Source organism: Chenopodium album, chromosome 26 (genome assembly GCF_948465745.1).
Source record: "Chenopodium album chromosome 26, dcCheAlbu1.1, whole genome shotgun sequence".
Taxonomy (NCBI): Eukaryota; Viridiplantae; Streptophyta; class Magnoliopsida; order Caryophyllales; family Amaranthaceae; genus Chenopodium; species Chenopodium album.
This window is the reverse complement of record NC_137859.1, coordinates 34,209,041-34,231,714: the sequence shown is the minus strand read 5'-3', so window position 1 is coordinate 34,231,714 and position 22,674 is coordinate 34,209,041. Positions and strand designations below refer to the sequence as shown.

General features: G+C 30.3%; 4 protein-coding genes across 4 annotated transcripts; 3 read left to right on the top strand and 1 right to left on the bottom strand.

The window, feature by feature from the left end:
* The first annotated feature begins 766 nt into the window (after nt 1-766).
* Nucleotides 767-4,584, top strand: LOC145618558 (protein SRG1-like). Its single transcript, XM_081673331.1, has 4 exons — nt 767-1,030; nt 3,036-3,280; nt 3,389-3,722; nt 4,342-4,584. Exons 1-4 carry the CDS (start codon nt 803-805, stop codon nt 4,582-4,584), a joined length of 1,050 nt encoding a protein of 349 aa, XP_081529457.1. The 5' UTR covers nt 767-802.
* A 5,224-nt stretch (nt 4,585-9,808) lies between these two features.
* LOC145617086 (protein SRG1-like) lies at nt 9,809-12,624 on the top strand. The gene is made up of 5 exons (XM_081671779.1): nt 9,809-10,039; nt 10,794-10,899; nt 11,011-11,167; nt 11,927-12,260; nt 12,376-12,624. The coding sequence occupies exons 1-5, from the start codon at nt 9,809-9,811 to the stop codon at nt 12,622-12,624; spliced, it is 1,077 nt and encodes a 358-aa protein (XP_081527905.1).
* Nucleotides 12,625-15,193: 2,569 nt separating this feature from the next.
* LOC145617085 (jasmonate-induced oxygenase 4-like) lies at nt 15,194-19,505 on the top strand. The gene is made up of 5 exons (XM_081671778.1): nt 15,194-15,421; nt 15,576-15,681; nt 17,006-17,162; nt 18,265-18,598; nt 19,246-19,505. Exons 1-5 carry the CDS (start codon nt 15,194-15,196, stop codon nt 19,492-19,494), a joined length of 1,074 nt encoding a protein of 357 aa, XP_081527904.1. The 3' UTR covers nt 19,495-19,505.
* Nucleotides 19,506-21,293: 1,788 nt separating this feature from the next.
* On the bottom strand, nt 21,294-22,494 carry LOC145618220 (casparian strip membrane protein 1-like). The gene is made up of 3 exons (XM_081672995.1): nt 22,190-22,494; nt 21,898-22,021; nt 21,294-21,547 (listed from the first exon to the last, which is right to left on the bottom strand). The coding sequence occupies exons 1-3, from the start codon at nt 22,492-22,494 to the stop codon at nt 21,332-21,334; spliced, it is 645 nt and encodes a 214-aa protein (XP_081529121.1). The 3' UTR covers nt 21,294-21,331.
* Nucleotides 22,495-22,674: the final 180 nt, after the last annotated feature.

Genomic DNA, 22,674 nt, shown 5'->3' with positions numbered 1-22,674 from the left:
ATTAACTAGTGTTCGGCCCGGGCGTTGCTCCGGGTGTTACTTTGAGTATTTTTATCATTATTATTATTATTAAAGAGCTTGAAAGAGTTTTTTTATTGTCAAAAATTATAATATTACAATAATAATAATAAATAGTTTTGAATAATTTTTGCTTTTATTTCTAATATGTATTTATATATTGATGTGCATAGATAGAACAACATTAACATATAGCTAGAATGGTAATAAGTTGGTTTTCATTTAATGAGGTCTTGTGTTCAAACCTTATTGTATGCATTTTTGGTTAACCATGACATGAAACAAAAATATGCTAGAAGTACACATGGCATATTGAATGATGATGTGGCATTATGCTGGTGTAAGAATGAGATACACGTGGCACATTAACATTTTTAATTATAATGTATTTATAAGGGATATTGTTATCTATTATCTACTGACATTCACAAATTTTTATTGTTATTGTTATTCAAGAGTTCTAGTAGTATACAAAGGAAGCTAAGTAATAAACTAAGTCAAGAGGTTGGTGAAAAGATTTATTGATTATATTATTAATTACAAATTAGAAAAAAAATAGTAGAGTCGTAAACGAGTAATTCAACAACGTAACGTAACTATGAATAGTAAGTTGATGAACCACATTATAAAAGCCAGGGTTCTCGTCTCAATTTCATTACAAACATTTCTACAATATAATACAAGATTATTATATCGACCAAATTCCCAATTAATATAGTTTTACTCACTTATACATTACATACACACATTTACGTTATTTTTCTTTATTATTCACACATAAAACATGGCACCAGCAGCTCAACATGATCAGCTGAAACCAGTGCAAGAATTACTACAAAGTGGGGTTGTGCCTGAAATGTACCTCCAACAGTTTAAGGATGAGCATCAAGTTGGTGATGGTCCTCTTCCTTTGATGGACGGTCCGATCATCGACTTTTCGCTCCTTTCATCATCGAACCCTGAAGAGCTTTCGAAACTTCGATCTGCTCTTAGTACTTGGGGTTGTTTTCAGGTTTGTTTGCACCCTTTACGTACACCCCCTTCCGTCCAATCTCAAGTCTATTGTTTTCTATAGAATGATGTTACATACAAAAAAGAAGTCTTTATTGCGTTTTGTGTGCAGCTAGCCACATATAAAAGGTGGTGATATTTTTTTAGAAACTTCTTTATTTCAATTATCAATAATTTATAAAATCAAGCATGACTCGAGTCTCAAGAATTATCTAATATGATAATAAATGAGATAATTCATAATAGTAATGGTGTTAAATATGACTTTGTAAGGCAATGAGTATGTATTTTTTTTTAGGAAAATGTTATACATAACCCTTAGGGCTACATATAAGCATTAAATTTACACTTGAAAATCGTAAAAAGTTAAGAAATCATGAACATATAAACACTAATTACACTGATTTACGCGTGTTTTTGTCATAAATTCCTAATTTTATCAAATTTTCAAGAGTATATTTAATGCTTATATATAGCCCTTAGGGCTACATATAGCATTACCATTTTATTTAATAGTTAGTACCTAAAATTGTCACCGGCCAATACTATATTGAATGTACTAATAATGGGCTTTATAGAAAATTTATGAAGAAAAAAAAGACATTGGAAGGTGAACAATCAAGTTCTTATAACAAACACTAATATTATATTGGATCGGATTTTATCATAAATTTTTTAAAAAAAAAATAGAAAAAAAATCATTATTGAACCTATTACAAGCTATTAATAGTACCGAGTATAATTTTTGTACAATTTTCTACATACCTTCATTATTAGTTAGGAATTTTGAAATTGCACCAAATGACCAAAGAGATGGTTGTCATTAGGGAGTAATCGGAGTATAGTTTTCTTAACAATAAATTATTTAGATAATGTTCACATAATAATATTTATACGTAGAATATATATTTAATTTATATGTAATACAGAGTATATATATGCGTTTTTTTTTTTTTTTTTTTTTTGAAATTTAGAGTGTAAGGTTCAAATTAAACGGTGAAAACGGCTAAAAACGGCCAAGCATAAAAGAATTGGAAAAGTGAAAACCCAACGTGTGGCAAAAGGACGTAATTTAGTATGGACTATGCCACTATGGAGGTAGTTGTGCTATTAATTAGTAACTACTGTAATATAATTTAACCTAAATTAATTATGTCACATCATGTATAAAAGCAACATCATATATATTGCTACTGTGAACCGCCAATTTGCATGAGTACGTGTATGTGTAATGTGTTGGTGGTCTAATACATTCCGCATCCAAATCTATAAAATGTCGTGTTATAGGGAGTATAAATTTTTATGGTGTATTTAGCTACCTCGTATTTATTTACATTCCTACATATTATCTCCTTTATATTAAAACTTTCAATTAACGAACTTAGATCCTTTGGCTATAAATCAATTAATTTATAGGAACTTAGAGTGTTCATATGTTACTACGGTACGAGTCATGCTTAAATTATACTTCCTCCGTTTTCTTTTACTTGCAACATTTTCCCAAAAAGAAAATGTCACAATACTTGTAACACACTATAAAAGGAAAGTTACTTTAGGGAAAAACTATACTATTTACCTTATTTAAAGCACATGGCCCACTAAATTACACTCTTAACAACCACTCATCCCATTTTAAAGTGTATTATATCATGTGAACCCCACAATTCTTAAATACCGTGAAAAAATGTGTGTTGCATCTAAAAGAAATCGGAGGAAGTATTTCTTTGAAGTTAGTTACAATCTATAATTGGTAAGGTTGTAAAAAAAAATAATAAAAATAAATTGGCATAGTTGTCAATTTATTTATTTATTTTTTTTTTTTTTTTGACATTGAGTACAAAGGAAAAAAACAAACAATTTGAAAAGACCAACAAAGAAACTTTCAAGCAGGAGCCTTGATCAATAGTACTTTGTTAAATTAATTAATATCAATATACCTAGGAGCCAGAATCTAATGTTATGGTAATGACTAATGAGTCTAACCTTAGCTTGTGCTCTTTCATCAGCTTGTGAACCATGGTATGAGCAGTGAGTTGCTTGATGAGATACGAGAATTGAGCAAGGAATTCTTTAAATTGCCACTAGAAGAAAAGGAGAAGTACTCATCAAAAGGCGATAGCCTCGAAGGTTATGGCAATGACAATACAATCCGACAAGGGAATTTCAATTGGAATGACAAACTCCATCTTCAAGTTCATCCAGAGCACAAGCGTCAACTTGAATTTTGGCCAGAGACACCTCAACAATTTAGGTAACAAAATTAAACTATATAGTACTACGTATATGTTAGTCCTTCGATTTTTATAACATGTTAATCAAGTGTTTAAATTTAAAATACTGGATTCGCCTCTGTTTATAGGACAACTTTACACGAATATTCAAATAAGACTAAGGAAGTGTCCGAAATACTCTTCAAAGCCATGTCACGTTCATTGAAGTTGGATGAGGATCGTTTCTTTGAACTATGGGGGGATGACAAAGAAGACATAATACATGCAAGGTTCAACTTTTATCCTCGATGTCCTAGCGCGAATCAAGTTGTTGGGTTGAAAGCACATACCGATGGATCTGCCATTACTGTTCTTCTACAAAACAAGGAGATTGAAGGGCTTCAAGTCTTAAAAGATGGCCAATGGTTTAGGGTTCCTATCATCCCTGAAGCCATTATCATCCATGTTGGTGATCAATTGGAGGTAACCTTTTATATGTGTAGGGTTTTTCCTTTATTGTCATATAATATACATGAAACACTTTGACTTTCAATTTTTCTATACCTAACTTGATCATCAATATTTAAAAATTACCTACAATGTACTACTAGTAAAATATATTTGAAATTATGATTTATTGAAATTATATATATAGGATCAGCGATGGTCTAACAATATTTTACATATTTAAAATTGTGTTAAACACTTAAACATATATACTACCTCCGTTTCACATTATCTGCAACAAAGGGGTACTATTTGTGAGATATAAAATATTCCTTTGTTGCAGATAATGCGAAACGGAGGTAGTACTTCTATAAATACTTGTAGTTAAACTTGTAAATCATACAATTTTCGTTTTTTATTATTTCAAAGATATAAAATATTCATTTGCTGCAAATAATAAGAGAATGGAGGTAGTAGTTAACTATAAGTCTATAACATCCACCAACCATATTTAAAATTTCTGTAAGACGAAAATGTTACATTTCGTCTTTATTTTGTTGATAATTTATCCATAAATACATACGTGTATACTTAGATCATCAAATTTTATTTCTACTCTTGTTATTAATTGATGCTAATTTTGTTGATATTACAGATTGCAAGTAATGGTATATTTAAGAGTCCAGTCCACAAAGTGGTTATAAACCCACAATGTGACCGTATCTCTTTAGCCATGCTTCCTCTTCCAAACCCAGAGAAAGAGATTGGCCCACTTAAGGAGCTCATAACTGAGGATAGGCCCCAAATGTTCAAGAGGCTCAAAGATTATGGCCAAGTTTACTTCAAATATATGGCTTCTATAGAAAGGCAAATTAATGCTGTCAAAATTAATTACTAGATTTATAATTAATTACTAGAGTTGTCTTTTGAATAATATTTGTGTTGTTATGTTGGTGTTATCATGATATCGTATGTATTTTTATTTGGTTTATAGTTTATTTATAGGATGTACTACCTTCGTTTCTATCTGTAACGTTAAGACATTTTTTATTTACACTTTATATCAAATCGTTACAAAATAATATGAAACGGAGCTAGTGGAAGAGAATTGTGCTTGTAGCCTTGTAGTAGAACAATACCCTAGTTTGTGAAATTACTTGACGTACTAATAATAAAAGTGAGTTTTTGAATTAAGCTTATGTAAATTACTCGGTATTATTAATGTCCTTAATCAAAATTAATGTCATCCTTATGATTGTTGGACCTCTTAAATATCAACCCACCCAACATCCAAATAGCAATTGTGGGTTTTGAATTTTTGATAGATCATAAACCACAGTCCCACAACTTAACATGAACTTGAATCATCTGAAACGGTATCCATTGATTTAAATCGAAGTAATGAGATGATACGTTGAAATACAAATTAGCTTAGAAGAACGTTTTAGTTTATTTGTACAAATTAGCTATTGTCATATTTGGATTAACATGTAATTTAATTTGTACGACTTAGACATCGTTTGCAAGGTTGGATCTAAATACATGAAAGAGTACATAAAGGGAAAAAAAAAATCACTTTCATGTCTAAAAATGCATAATAGCTTTATTGTTACCTTATGTAGGGTACGCCACTCACTTATGTTTCTTTCTATTAACTTCATTTAATAAAAAAAAAAAAAAAAAAAACTTTGTTTCAATAGTGAGTCACGCATATTTTGGACTTCAACCAATATTTTAATCTATTGATTGAATTGATCTTATCATAATTTCAAGAGTTAACATAACATAAAGATTATGGCCGGTTTTGAATCTCAGCCGCCCCTCATTTTAAGGTGAAATATTAAGGGTCTGTTCACATTTACTGAAATGAGCTGAACTGAACTGAACTGAACTGATTGGAGCTGAACTAAGGGCTTGTTCATATTTACTAAACTGAGCTGAACTGAACTGAACTGATTGGAGCTGAACTAAACTGAACTGACCTGAACTGAATTGAGCTGAAATGAATATTTTATGTGAGAGGGAAATTAAGAGCTGAACTGAACTGAACTGAACTGAACTGATTGGAACTGAACTGAACTGAGCTGATTGGAGCTGAACTGAACTGAAATTAAGTAAATGTGAACAGGCCCTAAATTGAACCGAACTGAATTGAGCTGAAATGAATATTTTATGAGAGAAGGAAATTAGAAGCTGAACTGAACTGATTGGAGCTAAATTGAACTGAACTGAACTGATTGGAGCTGAATTGGACTGAAATTAAGTAAATATGAACAGGCCCTAAGTTTTGATCTAGTATGAAGAAGTCATGATATATCTATACTTCAACCACATGTATAGATATCTCATATGATAGGGCATGATAGTGTACAAAACATATATATTCATAGGTTCACCCATTACTCAATATTTGTTTTAGCACACAAGCCATCTTTGTAAACAATGTCAACTTTATTTAATAAGCTACCAATAAATAAATTGACAATCAATAGATGATGTAATGGTATTATTTAATAATCTTCTAATGGTATTTTTTTTTTTTTTTTTTTTTTGAGTTTGCCCCATTTGATTCATCAAACCTTAGCTCCGATTATATCCGGATTCGACCCGGGTTGCAAGCTTGGCTTATGGTGGGTGGTCTCCCAATAAGAGTTTTTAGCATTCAGTGAGGCTCAAATTCAGATCAAGACCTTTCTTAAGCGACATCAAGTTGCTTACTACTTGAGCTAACTCTTGTTGGTAATCAATCTATCTTCTAATGTTATACATAGTAAATATTTTTCTAGTTATAGTTTTAGAGGATTGTAATTAATTAGTAAATGATAGTACATCATAATGTTAACGTGTGTGTAAGATACCAACAAGTAAATAGCTATATTCACTAATTATGATGCTTTGACGTACATAAATATTTCTACTCATAAAAACAACTTTCTATTGTTAGCTTTTTAATTATAATTTTTTGGAAACCTTCTATTATTAGCTTCATTACATTGAAAACTCTATATCATCAATAATGAGCTACACATAACGTCAACATCATTTTAATTGTTATCTTTAGATGATTAACACTTAAAAGTATAAAAATCCAAAAAAAAAAAAATGTGATTCTCATTCCTTCTTATATCACTTTGTGAAATTTGTGGTGAGAATGTGGCATTATTGTATTTTATGTATTACACAGTTACACTCACTAGTAAAATCAGTCACTAATTCACTATACTTTTTTCCAACACATTACACATAGATCTATCAACCGAACAATAATGTGCTTGAATAGTGGGAATTTGTCTTTGATATTTTCTCAATCAACTTGTTGACGACACATATGCACCATTAGCAATTCAGCATAGTGGGAATTTTAAACAATTAGATCTATTCTTTTCTTTTCTTTCTGTTTTTCAGTCCAATTGGCACAAATGTGTACCAACTTCAACATGGACTATGGTACATGTATTAGTGGCTATAATTTTAAATCTTTCTAAATAAGTAAATCATTTCAATAACACATATAATTTTAATTATTAATAGCATTCAATATTTTTATATTTTTTACAATAATAATAATAATAATAATAATAATAATAATAATAATAATAATTTATTATTATTATTATTATTATTATTATTATTATTATTATTATTATTATTATTATTATTATTATTATTATTATTATGTACAGCATACATTTAAAATATATAATACTCATACAAATAAAATTTCGTTTTGAACATATATAACGTTTGCCCTTGAATATTAAATTTGCGTAACATCAATTATATTTGTTTGGAACATATAAAATGTTTGCCTTTGAATAATCAACATTCATTAATTAATTGATCTTAGATGTACTGTATTTACAACATTTATGCTAATACCTATACCCAAAAAAAAAAAATTAAAAAAAAAAATCATTTTCCTACTTCCTCCGTTTCTTTTTACTTACAACACAGCCTTGTGGCACGTGTTTTGAGGTCGGGTTTATGTAATGTAAACAGATAAATTATTAATTATAATTTTTACAAATGATACTTAACGCTATTCTAATCTTCGTGTAAAAATTATATTGATAAAATCGCTTGTTTACCCTCACTAATCATCTCCTAAAACTGCGTGCCTAAAAAGTGTGTTGCAAGTAAAAGAAAACAGAGGAAGTATATTTTTAACAAAATTCCAAATATTTATTTTAATATATATAAAATATTAAAAATTAAGATATTACAAAATAGATATGAGCAACCTAAACAAAGAGGAGGAGGGTTCGGCCACAAACAATGCCCAAGGTAGTTACATGCTAAATTCAATTCTAATACTTTAGGAGTTTAGAGCTGTAGAAGTAACTCATCTATTTTATAAAATAGAACATTCTCTTCTCTTTTTTTAATTTAACACATGTACAAGTGGACTATTATAGATTTCAATGTAAAACGTTTGCCCTTGTATAATCAGCATTTATCCTCCTCGAAAAGCTAGCTACGTTACTCGCTCTGTCCATGAAGTCTCTATAATTTACCTGAAAATTAAAAACTTAGACATACTTTTAAATTTGCTTTTCTTTCTATTATTGGGGTTTTGGTGGATTTTGGTGGAGTAATAGAAAAGAAACAAATTCTATAATTGGACATAATTTTGGTGGATTGACTTTATGTCATGCATTATGTGTATTTCGAGGGGACATATATAAATATTTTCTTTTGAAGACAACATATATAAATATTTTAATTTACTTTTTGTTAGTGTTGTTATTATTGTTGTTTATAATTCAGCAAGGCAACAAACATATATAGCGAGAAAGCATTATGTTGAAAAGGTGTCTAGTGATCCATAACAATACTTTAGATCTGTAATTCTGTATATTAACAGGAAGCATATCTTACCTTACATTATTGTATATTTATTATAAGAATTATTTAATTGTTATACCAAAATATCTCACCCCACTTGAGATCAAAATTAAAATATAGCGACAATAATGATTTAACAAAATTGATTTAGTGATACCGGGTATGTAATATCCTGAAATAACCATTGCGTTTAAAATAATATTGGCCGGCCTGTCCATGGTACAAAGTCTTTCATGAAGGTTGACATCACTTATACAGTCTTACACTCATTTACTTGAGAGGTGAGGATGGAATAAACTCAAAGTATATTTTACATGGATGTTTTTTATTTCCTTTTTTTTTTTTCTTTTTTTCGAACGGAAGTATATTGCATGGATGGTTTATATATATAAGGGTATGTTCACATTTACTAAACTGAGTTGAATTGAACTGATTGGAGCTGAGTTGAACTTCACTTAACTGAGCTGAAATGAATATTTTATGAGAGAAGGAAATTAGGAGCTGAACTGAACTGAACTGATTGGAGCTGAACTGAACTGAACTGATAGGAGCTGAAGTGAACTAAACTGAACTGAAATTAAGTAAATATGAACATGCCCTAAGAAGAAGAAACAATTTTTTTTTTTGGTCGTATCAACAACCAAAAGATGGCTTAAAAATAAAAAATACTTGTAACCACAAAAATGATGTTACAACTCTTAAATTAAAAGGGCTTGTTCTGATTGACTGAACTGAGCTGAACTGAACTGAACCCTGAACTTAATGGAGCTGAACTGAATTGAACTAATAAACTGAATTGAACGTAGCTGAATATTTTATGAGAGAAAAAAATTAAGAACTGAACTGAACTTAACTAAAAATAATCTGAAGAGAACAGACCCAAATTCTCCTAATCTAATCAATAAATAAGAGATTATATAATGAATAGTTGGTGACATTCGAAATAAGGTATCAAAATAAAACACCATGAATTAAGGGTTACAACTTACAAGATATAAATTTTAATAAACTCATAATTAACTACAAAGAAATAAATCTAATTAAGAGTAACTTCAAAAAGGCTTTTAAATTCATTAATTAATAATACAACAAAAACGGCCACTACACCGTGGTATGTAAATATACCGAGTATATATGTACCAAGACTTCCTCAATGTAAGTACACCTCCTCCTTTCCATATGCTTTCAAAGTTGTGCTACAATTTTACCATTTCTCAAGCTGATTAACATACATAGTAGATTTCTTATCTAACTATTTTAGCTTCACTACTTTATCAATGGCTGCATTACCTATGGCTGCGTTCAAGCCTGTGCAAGAGGTACTCAAAAGCGAAGGCGTTGTGCCAGAGAGATACATCAAACACAAAGATGAATACACACAAGAAGAGGGTGATGTTCTCCTTCCTATGATGGATTGTACAATAATTGACCTGGACCTCCTTTCATCATCATCTCCTCAAGAACTTGCAAAGCTTCACACTGCCCTTAACTCGTGGGGTTGTGTCCAGGTCTGAAAATAAAAGTCACATATATTATTTAAATACAAGTTCAATTTAATCATACATACATGAGTCATTGAATTATGAAAGGATGGCAATAAGTCGGGTCTGGGTCGGGTCCACTAAGACCCAGACTCGAAATTTTGGGGGTGGACCCAGATCCGACCTAGACCCGCTGGGTGTCTGGGTCTAAAAAAATCAGACCCAAATCCGTCGAGTCTAGTAGGTTTTGGGTCTAAAACGAGTCTAATTATAATTTTTTATAAGTATATATTATAAATTTATAACTATACTACTACTTGAAAATAATTAAAGATGCATTAAAAAAAACTTGTTCATTTATATGCATGGAAAAAAAAACCCCCCTTAAAAACTAAGATTGACTACTTGCTGTTTGAAATTCCATAGTATATTAATAATCTAGTTTCTAGTATATCTGAATGATCTGATTAAGTGTTTTTTTTTTCAAATAAACATATTACATCTGATTAATTAAAGAACATATATTTATTATTTGGAAAAAAAAAAAAAGAATCAAATCTATAGGTCGGATCAAGGTATGTAAGTTTTAGACCCAGACCCAGGCCAACCCATTAAACTAAGACCCAAATCTGACCCAGACCCATCGGTTCTAAAATCTAAGAACCCAAACCCTAATATATGGGTTAGGTTTAACTGGGTTTGGGTCTGGTCCTAAACCCATTACTATCCCTATTTATGATTGAGTCTAACGTAGAGTTATGTATGTACATTTGGAATATAGATTGTCAATCATGGCATGACAAGTTCATTTCTTGATGAGGTACGAGGAGTCATTAAGCAATTTTTTACACTGCCTACTAAAGAAAAGGAAAAATACTTTCGTAAAGGTAATACACTATTACACATAAAATTTATTGCTCGTTCAATCATCAAATGAGCAAATACTAACCTTAGATCGATGCATCTTGCACACGTTTTACTTGTTTTACAATGTGCAGAGGCATCCGGTTCATCTGATGCGCCACTTCAAGGCTATGCGAACGATGATGCATACCAACAAAAGACTTTAAATTGGAATGATAATATGCACCTCCTACTTTTTCCATTGGCTAAGTGCAAATTTGAGCTTTGGCCTCAAAAACCTTCCCATTTCAGGTTTTATTTTGCTTTGTTTATTTTTACAATCTCTAAGTGCAACTTGATCGTAATTAATATCTTTAACTTGCTTTGGCCTCCCGTCAAAAAAAAAAAAAAAAACCTTTAACTATGTATTAATAAAAATTAATGAACACTTATACTCCGCATTTTGTAACTAAAAATTGAGGTGAATATTGATGTGTTTAAAGAGAGAACAAAATGTATGCCCGGTCTATTGGTCTAACCCGGCAATGCAATATAACCGGAAGTGCAACTTCAAAGAATTTCAATGTCAAATTGTGTTAGAGCGTATTAGGTTGATTTTTTAACGTTCTCTACATTTTACTTTATTCCTTTTATTGTTGTTTTGTTTGTACAGGCTTGACCCTTTTTCGCATTTAAAATAATAAATAAACAAATAAATAAAAGAAACTTTAATTTATTCCTTATTGTGAGCAAAAAATAACTAGGTGTTTTTACTCTGCCTCGTCAGATAGGTCTACACTCTATTCAAATGTTTGATACGGAGTATATTCATATACGTAGTATTTAATTATACTTAGAGTCTTAGATTTCTACCAAAATTTATACTCTGTACTTTCTATTGAAAAAGTTTATAAAATAACTCACTAGTATTTGTATTTAAAAAATCACTTATATGAATTGAGTTTTTAAAAAGAATTTGAATCCAATTCTTGTAAACATATATGTGCAGTATATATTGTAAGTTTAATATGCAACGTAATTGAATTGAAACTAATAAATTTGGGGTTACAGGACAATTTTAGAGAATTATACAACCAAATCAAAGATGTTATTTGACTCACTCCTAAGAGCTATGGCACGTTCATTGAAACTGAATGAGAACAACTTCTTTGAGCTATGGGGGGATGATGAAGAAGATACAATACTCGGAAGATTCAACTTTTATCCTCGATGCCCGGTTTCAAATCGAGTCGATGGTTTAAAACCACATGGAGATGGATCTGCCATTACCATTGTCTTACAAGACAATGAGATTGAAGGGCTTCAAATTTTGAAAGATGGTAAGTGGTTTAGGGTTCCTATCATCCCTGAGGCTATCTTACTCTTTGTTGGAGATCAAATGGAGGTAACTACTATTCGTCATCCGTGGTTTAACATCATTACTCCCTTCGTCTCTTAAAGTTAAATCCACCTTCGATTTTCATATTATTAAAATTTATTATACTTGGATGTATTTGCAGATTGCAAGTAATGGTATATTCAAAAGCCCAGCCCACAAAGTTGTTGTAAGCCCATGTAATGATCGGGTATCGTTAGCCATGTTTTGCATTCCAAACCCAGAAAAGGAGATTGGGCCTCTAAAGGAACTGATAAACGAAGATAGGCCCCAATTATACAAAAGGCTGAAGGATTATGGTAAAATTTTCTTCCAATACTACCCCGAAAATGATGCGGATAGGCTGATCCATACAGTAAAGATCAACTATTAATTTGTATTTATTCCAATTTAGAAACACAAATTCATTCATGTGGATTTCGACACTAAGTATATTTGTTGTTGAATAATTGGCCAATTATAAATTGTTTTCTAATGACAATAGCCATATCCTCATCAAACGACTTTTACATTGTTGTTTTGCAAATCCATAATAATAGAGAAGAATATATATATGACAAATGAGGGGAAGGAGAGTACAAATTGGCTTTGTATTGCTTTATTATTATTCATCAATAAGTTGAGTATATACAAAACATATACTCATAAGATACTAAAAGAATTACCATATATCCTAATGATATATTTCCTAAATAGTATCTTAACATAAATAAATTTAAATAACATGGCAATAAGGGGAGTAGCCACTGGCCTTAGCTTTATAAAGTGTATACAACTTTCTTATTTCTTCAATGTGGGATACACTTCCCAACACTTTCTACACTCTTCAATATGGGAAAACACACCACTCACATGTGGATTTTTCATGGGCTCAACAAGGGCTCATATCTTCGGTCCAAGAACTATACACTAAATAGGCTTAACAAATTTTCATAGGCAAAATTCACTTGCTTATCAAATTTCTCAATATTGAATTTCAATGACTTGGTTGATCAAAATTGCCTATAAACACTTTAAAACCCTTAACCTTTAAATTCGACACTTGATACCAATTTGTTATAAAATAGGCGATGTATTTTAATAAATAAATTTCGAAAATCATAAAATAATTTTCAGAAATTCAGCAATTTATTTTGAAAAATAAAAATTGAATTAAAAAAGAAAAATACTAAAAATAGTGTTTGACCAAGATTAAAAAAAAAATTAAAAATTCAGCCAATGATAATTCAGTGTAGTGATGGTCCAAATAAAGTGGACCATAGTAGAAACATCCTACATAAAATAAATTCATTAATTTATGAAACTTAAGAAGATATACGTTTGCTCAATCGCAGCGAGACTCACATTGAACAGTTTGATTGCTATAAATAAATTTGAAACCATACATCATGCAATTTTTTTTTTAACACATAAACGACGATATATTAATTAATTAAGAGGTTTTACAACGTAATTAAAGACAAAAACAACATTTTTTTTTCATACATCATGCATCTATCAAATCAATTCACAACGTGTTTATTATTTTATGTTATAACACAATAAATGTGTACTTCTTGTAATTTGTGGTGCGGAAGTGAGATCGTGCTTTACTATGATCAACTCATACTGTTTTCTTTCATGTTCAATGTGCGTGATCATTAATTAGATATTTTAATTTTTTTTTTTTTGAGTTGAATTTTAAAATTTTTTATCATAATTTGTCGGTAAATCTTTTGTTTGATTTGGTCACTTGCATAGTTGCATATACGGTGGATTTTTAACCAATAGTACATCCCCTTTTCACATTTTGTTAAGTCATCCTCCCCATTTTTAAAGCTCTCAGCACTGATCGACAGCAATGCAAGCACAACTAACAGTGTTGTCTCGTGCATTTTATGGGGCCAAAATGTACGAAAAGTAAAAGAAGGTGTCCCTAAAGACTTAGATGTGATTGAGGTACTAGAAAGAAATGTTGGAGGTAATAATCCTAGTACGGTCCAATAGCTATGTTAAATACGGGTCTAAACCGCGCCCGCAAATCAAGAGAGAGAGTTCACTTCACAAGTGCAAAGGAGGTTTCATCCCAAAATCATATGGCAATAGAAGCTTTGACCCTTTAATTTTATAAAGTGTTTGACTCTCTTCTTAAACCAATGTGGGACATTAAGTGTGGTGATATTTGGAAGGTCTATTCTTCAACACTCCCTTTCAAATAACACGCTGCACCACTTAAAGATATACAAGAATCAAGTAGTATAATTATTGATTACAAAAGATAATATCAAAGGTTATTACATAACATAATATCCTAATATACATAGTTTAATTTTTAAACAATATAAGGAACCGCTAATGGTCAAAAACTCAAAAAACATGCAAGAGTTAAGTTTTGGATGAAAGAAATTGATAGTTGACTGCCCTTAGTAGAGAGGCTACACGTATGTTATAATAGATGGGGAAGAATATATACTAGAAGCTCACTAATAACCTACATCTAGGTTTTATCCTATAACCAATAAGCAATAAAAGGAGTAACCAACTTGGCTAATACTTCCTCCGTTTCTATTTAGTTGACGCGTTTGATTTAGGCACATATATTAAGGAGAGGAGAGAGAGTGAGAGAGAATGAAAAGCCAAGTGGGGTAGCTTATAAATGCAAGGTAAAAAATTTACCCTAAAAGGAAACGTGTCAACTAAAAAGAAATTTCCTAAAAAGGAATACGTGTCAACTAAAAAGAAACGGAGGTAGTAATAAGTTGAAATTTGTATGCTTGCTTACTTTTTCATCGTGGGACAAATCATTAAGTATCAGCACATGTGACATGAGAGAGATAGAGAGAATTTATTGAAGGTGTGCCGAGTAGATACAAAGTTGTCTTAGCTTATAACTTTACCACTTCTCAATAAGCTAAGTAAACTCGTAGTTTATCTAACTAGTTTAGCTTCACTTGCTTTATATCATGGCTGCATTGCCCACATCTGCGTTGTTTAAGCCTGTGCCAGACGTACTCAAAGACGAAGGTGTGCCGAGTAGATACATCAAGCACAATAATGAAGACACACAAGAAGATGGTGATGTTGTCCTTCCTATGATGGATTGTACAATAATTGACCTTGCTCTCCTTTCATCATCTCCTCAAGAACTTGCCAAGTTTCACTCTGCCCTTAACTCGTGGGGTTGTGTCCAGGTTCGAAAATAATAGCCACATATACTATTTTGATACATTTATATATATCCGATTCATATATAAACCATGAAATAGCTTTTATGCATGAACTACCGACTACGCAGTATAATTTGTTTAATGTAGAATTATATAAGTATGTTCACGTGGAATTTAGGTTGTCAATCATGGCATGACTGGCTCATTTCTTGATGAGGTACGAGGAGTCATTAAGCAATTTTTCGCACTTCCTACTCATGAAAAGGAAAGGTACTTTTGCAAAGGTAATACACTAGTACTTTATAATTTAAATAAAAATTAGAGATGTACATAATGTTTATGATGAAATGATTTATTTATTTATTTATTTTTTTTTTAATTTTTTTTTATGATGAAGTGATTAGCACATTTTAAAAGTAATAATTATAATAATAATGTTGATTAGAATGGGGGCTGTGAGGAAGCCCTCCATCTCCTCGTTCCTCCACTAGTCCACCATCATGTCGATTAGAATATGACATCTTGTACATATGTTTCTCTTATTTGGTAATCTATGTTAATTAATGCTCCTTTTTTTAAAAAAAAAAAAATTTGATAAATTGTTTTTCCATACTAGCCAATTCAGTGTTAGATCTTATAATAAGATAAAATGTATGTTATATAGTAAAACGTATGAGGTTTATGTTCCGTTAACCTCACTTATTTTTGAAAAAGTAACTTAAGATAAGGGTTAAAAAGTTTAGATAAGTTTTAATAAGACAAGTTATTGAAAAATTTGTGATAATTAAGGACTAATCAAGGCTAATCAAGTTCAATCTATACTTATATATTAAAAAGTGTTCCTAAAACAGAATATGTGTCACGTGTCACCTTTTTAAGCTCTATAAACGTGCCAAGTCATCAATATATTGAACTTGAGACCAACAAGTATTACAATGCAAGTCTTACCGCCTTAGCAATCATTATATTGTGTAAATTTATCCAACAAAATTATTATTAACTTGGATAAGATGATTAGTCTTTAAGTGTACTATTTGTTACATATCATAGGATAATATAACAACTTGTATTAAATTTTGTTACAAATATTAAATATGGCTCTCTAATACAAATCTTTTTCCAACATATTAAATTTTGAAGATGATTTTCAATACAAAAAAAAAAAAAAAAAAAAAATTAATCGAAAGATAATTACTAACTAGCAACCCGGGGCATCGCCGGAGCCACACACTAGTTTATAACTCAAATAAGTTCTAAAAAGTTCTAATAAGTTCAGATAAAATCAGATGAGTAAAAAAAATCAGGTGAATAGAACACACCTGAATTATAAAACTTTATTTTTTAAAGGAATGCGAAGTACACAACTTTGTTGTAGACACAGTGTGAATTATAATTGGGTTGATATGATTTATACATTGGTAATTGAACAACCTTATAAGCAAACAATCAAGCATTTTGAATTTTGAGGGCAGTAAAAACGTATATGACTTTTGAATACCATAAAAACATAAACTGAAGCAAGTAATTTGAGAATTAGACAAAAGGGAGTAGTTGTTTTATGTAAGAATTTTAAATATCAATATTAAATCACTTGTTTCATAATGTCAGGGGAAACCGGTTCATCTGATGCGCCACTTGATGGGTATGGTAACGACGATGCATACCGACAAAAGACTTTCAATTGGAGTGATAATATGCACCTCCAACTTTTTCCATTGCCTAAATGCAACTTTGAACTTTGGCCTCAAAAACCTTCCAATTTCAGGTCCATCTGTTTTCCTTTAATTGTCCTGTTTGGAATTTTGAGTGATTTCAATAAAGATGAAATCTAATAAAAAAGAAATCTAATATTTTAAGAGTAAATAAATATATAAATTAATTAATTACAGTTCTGTAAGGTTTTGTTAAAGGAAAACTTTTATATACACCCGGTTTTCAGTATTTTACTGTACATCGGGTACACTTTTGTCAGATTTAGTGTCACTTTTGTCAAATTTAGGTGTCACTTTTGTCAAATTTATCAATGAAACATAAATAAGTAAATAACTCTTATATATGTCAGGGTAATTTTTGTGCATTTTAGTGTACCTTTTGCACATTTTATTGTCACTTTATAGCGGATGTTCAGTAATTTACTGAACATTCGTTTTATTTAAAAGTTTGTCTTTGTTAAATTTGTTGCGATTTATAATTTTCAAATGCTTTGTGCGTTTTTCAATTTTTTTATATACAAATTTGATAATTATTAAGATTATCTTCAACTAAGTGCTTATCTATATATTTGTACTCAATGAAAACTTATTATTTTGAAAGTAAGGCTGTTAGGGCTTATTTGTACTCAATGAAAACTTATTATTTTGAAAGTAGGGCTGTAACGGCTTGTTTGGTTGAATTAGCAGTAGCGAATAGCTTAAAGTAGTTGATGATTAGCAAGTAGCTTAAGGTTGTTTTATAAAACTTGTAAAATTAAGGTTGTTTTTTTAAAGAACCTTTCTATTTTATTTTATACCTTTCTAATATTAGAGAATAATAATCTGTAATAAATTTTATATTACCAATCCAAAGAGTTGACATAATTACTCACTAACATTATTTACAAAAATTCATATAATAAAGAATTCAATTAAAAAAGAAAGTGAATTTCATTCTTGTAAATATTGATTTTTTTTAATTTATTGTGCACCCCATAAAATCAATCTTGAACGTCAACCAAAAAGCTTAAGCTAACTTGACTTTATACTATATCACACCTCTTTACATGCATAAAAGTCCTCTTGACTTGAAAGATGTAGATGCAATACGTCTTACCATACCCAACAACCAACACTATGAATTGAAATCAAACTAATTTTTTTTTGTGTTTATAGGACAATTTTAGAGAGTTATTCAACCAAATCAAAGATCTTACTTGACACACTCCTAAGAGCCATGGCACGTTCATTGAAGCTGGATGAGAACAAGTTCTTTGAGCTATGGGGGAATGATGAAGAAGACACAATACTCGGAAGATTCAACTTTTATCCTCGATGCCCAACCTCGAATCGAGTCGTTGGTTTAAAACCTCATGGAGATGGATCTGCGATTACCATTGTCTTGCAAGACAATGAGATTGAAGGGCTTCAAGTTTTTAAAGATAGTAAGTGGTTTAGGGTTCCTATCATCTCAGAAGCTATCTTACTCTTTGTTGGAGATCAAATGGAGGTAATTAATATTCATTACTCCCTTCGTCTCTTAAAGTTTACACCTTAACTTTCCACTTTATTAAATGTTTTACTTCGTATTAATGGGTAGATAGCTAAGCTAGATTTATTGTTTAGTAATTCATATGAGACAAAAAAAGTTTAAAAATGAACCACAAATAAATTTTTCGAATAATTTTTAAAATATGGGGATGATTTCTAAATTATTTGAACATGTTTCATACATCTTTCTCAAAGTAATTGTGTTTTATGACACGTTTAATTAAACGGATAAACACAATAAGACACAATTAATTAAACAGAACGAGTTTGTGTTGATCGAGATTCCCAACACGAGATTAACACAATTCAACTTACCTAAAAAAACTATTATTTTATGGATTTAATGATAGACATGTTGTTAAACTGGACTTACACTTTTTCAAATAACTTAGCACGGCGACATGACATGAGCTACACATGAGAAAAGCAAGTTAGTGATGTCAAGGGTTTTAGACATATTTATTTAAATGTGTTAACATGATATGACACACTTTTTAAATGGGTTGGGTTAGTGTTGAGGTTGTTCCCAAACCATTTTAATTTTAAAAACAAATACGAGCACTACACGATATGACATAAAACTGAAACTTATATGCATTTGTGCAGATAACGAGTAATGGAATATTCAAGAGCCCAACCCACAAAGTTGTTGTAAGCCCATATAATGATCGGGTATCATTAGCCATGTTTTGCATTCCAAACCCAGAAAAAGAGATTGGGCCTCTAAAGGAACTAATAAACGAAGATAGGCCCCAATCATACAAAAGGCTCAAGGATTATGGTAAAATTTTCTTCCAATACTACCCTGAAAATGATGCTGATAGGTTGATCCACACAGTAAAGATCAACTATTAATTTTGTATTGATTCTAATAAGGCCCCGTTCTTTAGAGCTGCTTTGCTCTGCTTTGCTCTACTCTGCTCTGCTCTGCTGAAATCTGCTCTGCTCTGCTTAAAATTAATATTTAATATTGAATTATTATAATAATAATATATATTTAATAATAATAATAATAATTAATTAATACTTAATGATAATAATTAATATTTAATAATAATAATAAATAAATAATATTTAATAATAATAATAATATATAATTAATATTTAATAATAATAAAAAATAAATAATATTTAATAATAATAATATATAATTAATATTTAATAATAATAATATAATTAATATTTAATAATATTAATATTATTAATAATAATAAATATTTAATAATAAAATTTAATGATTATAATAATAGTAATAATAGTAGTACGTAGTAGTAGTACGTAGTAGTAGTAGTAGTTGTTGTTGTAGTAATAATAATAATAATAATAAAAATAATAATAATATTTAATATTTAATAACAATAATAAATCATTACTATTATTATTATAGTATTAGTACTAGTAGTAGTAGTAGTAATTGTAATATAATAATAATAATAATAATAATAATAATAATAATAATAATAATAATAATAATAATAATAATAATAATAATAATAATATTAGTAATAATAATATTAGTAATAATAATATTAATATTAGTAATAATAATAATAATGATAATAATAATAATAATAATAATAATAACAACAATAATACTAATAATAATAATAATAATAATAATAATAATAATGAAATCTGCTCTGCTCTGCTCTGCTCTGCTTTGCTGAAATCTGCTCTACTCTACTCTGCTTTGCTCTGCTCTGCTGAAATCTGCTCTGCTCTGCCCAGAAGCTCAAAAGAACAGGACCTAAGTAGTGTACGTGGTTTTTATAAGATGATAATATTTGAACAAAAGAAACAAACTCTGTTCATGAATATTTAGACTATTTTCTACACATTATGAGTGTAGTAAGTCTTTGTTTGTGTGTTTTCCTCTCTTTGTTCATACTCAAGGAATCTTATATAATTGGTTCGTTAATGGAGATTCATCCAGTGACAGGTTTGTTGATGGGGATTCATGCGGGCAGGAAAGGATGTATCATGCTATCATGTATGTATGAAATACATACTTCATTGCAGGACCTATACAACAACATTACACAAACTTTTAAATAAAACGGATGTTCAGTAATTCTTACTGAACATCCGTTATAAAATGACAATAAAATATGCAAAAGTTACACTAAAATGCACAAAAGTTACCCTGATATATATAAGAGTTACTTGTGCTTCATTGATAAATTTGACAAAAGTGACACTAAATTTGACAAAAGTGACACTAAATCTGACAAAAGCGTACCCGATGTACAGTAAATCACTGAGAACCGGGTGTTTACAAAAGTTTTCCCTATACAATAATTCACTTCTTCAAAACAAGTGAATAATTGTTGTATTATTGTATTAATGGCTAACAATTTCAAAAGTTGTACATGGAAAGAATGTACAAGTGAATTATTGCAAAAGTATATTGAAAATAAAGATATACAAAGACCGTACCAAAGGTGCAAAACAATCCCAAATTATCCATTACTATAACAAGATTAAATGACACAAGCTATAAAAGCTCATCATGCATGCTTACAATATTTAAATCTCCAATCCATGTACAACTTTTCCCAACACAAATATGACTGATTCACATTAATTAGTGATTACACTCAATAACAAGTCTAAATAAAACAACACCAATAAAAGCAAAACATCCAATTCAATTACATTTTACATATACATTTCCATTTTTCGAATTGTTGTATTAATGGCTCTTAAGAGCAACGGTAGAGAGAATAACCAGCAATACGAAAAAAACTGCAGTGACAAATGATGCCACCACAGCTCCACTAGACCTCGAGCAAAAATTGTCAAATTGTTGGCAAATCGTGATCCAATTTGTGTTTGTGTTCCCTTTGTGAGCCAAGGATACTATAGCAGCAGCCGCAGCAGCAGCAGAGATAGTCAAAGTCAACGCGATCTACACATAAATATCAACATCCAAGATTATAATCACAAATTCACAACTATGGTTTAATAGAAAAAATATATAAATTGAATAGGGTTTTTCATGCAAATCGTTCCCATATATAATACGTAGTATATAATATTGTTTCATTAGATGGTAACAAAATCATTGGATCGAAAGTATTTTTAAGGTAGGCTAATTATTTGATGATATTTTATTTTGAGGAAATTTTATAAATTTTTTAATACGGGTACAAATGTTAGAATTGTGTCATCAGGACGACCCTTATCTCATGTCAATTAATTATTGGAAAAATGAAAAAAATGTTAGAGCGGAAATTAATTAAAAGAAATGAAGCTCACGGTGTCAAAGATGACTAGTATAAGCCTTGGTGCCTTGACAAGGGGCCTAACAATTGTGACAATGGAGAAAGGCATTGAAAGAACCAGATATGCTGCTACTATAGCATTAGCTACCACGAAATACCTGCAAAACAACGAATCAACGATACTAAATTAAATTATGAAATAATTGAAGATATTTAGTTGTATAGTTATACATAAATTTTATCGGCTAAAAAGTATTAGACCTTAATTATTAGACCAATAACATTACGTGACAACACGTAACGAGTTATTAAATAGAAAAACTTACGTGAACGTAGGGAGATCGTAATATCTGGCACGAAATTGGAAGAATTGGGTGAAGAAAGGGAGAGTTTGATCAGTAGTTCCCATAATAATTGTAGCAGCAAGAGCAGCTGTAAGAGCTAACAGCCTCACAACAAAATCAATAACACTAACCCCTCTCTTAACCCCGGCGCCACCATCCCTATCGTGTCCAACGTCTTTTCCGATCAATGGAGCTTCCATGACGGGGCTCTTCCCCTTGGCATCGCGTGCCCTACTGCTCTCTCCTTCCACCTCGAGGGTCGAGTAGTGCTCTCCGTTCTTTGTCATCTCGGTGTTGTTGGTGGTGGTGGTTAGTTGTTGAAAATGTAAAGAGAAAGGAAGAAGAATAATAGAGAAGATTATGCAAGAGATAATTATAAAGAGAGTTGTGAAGGTGTTGGGTGTTGTATGAGACATTAGAGACATATATAGGGTGTTTATTCTATTTTTCTTAAATAAAATTGCATG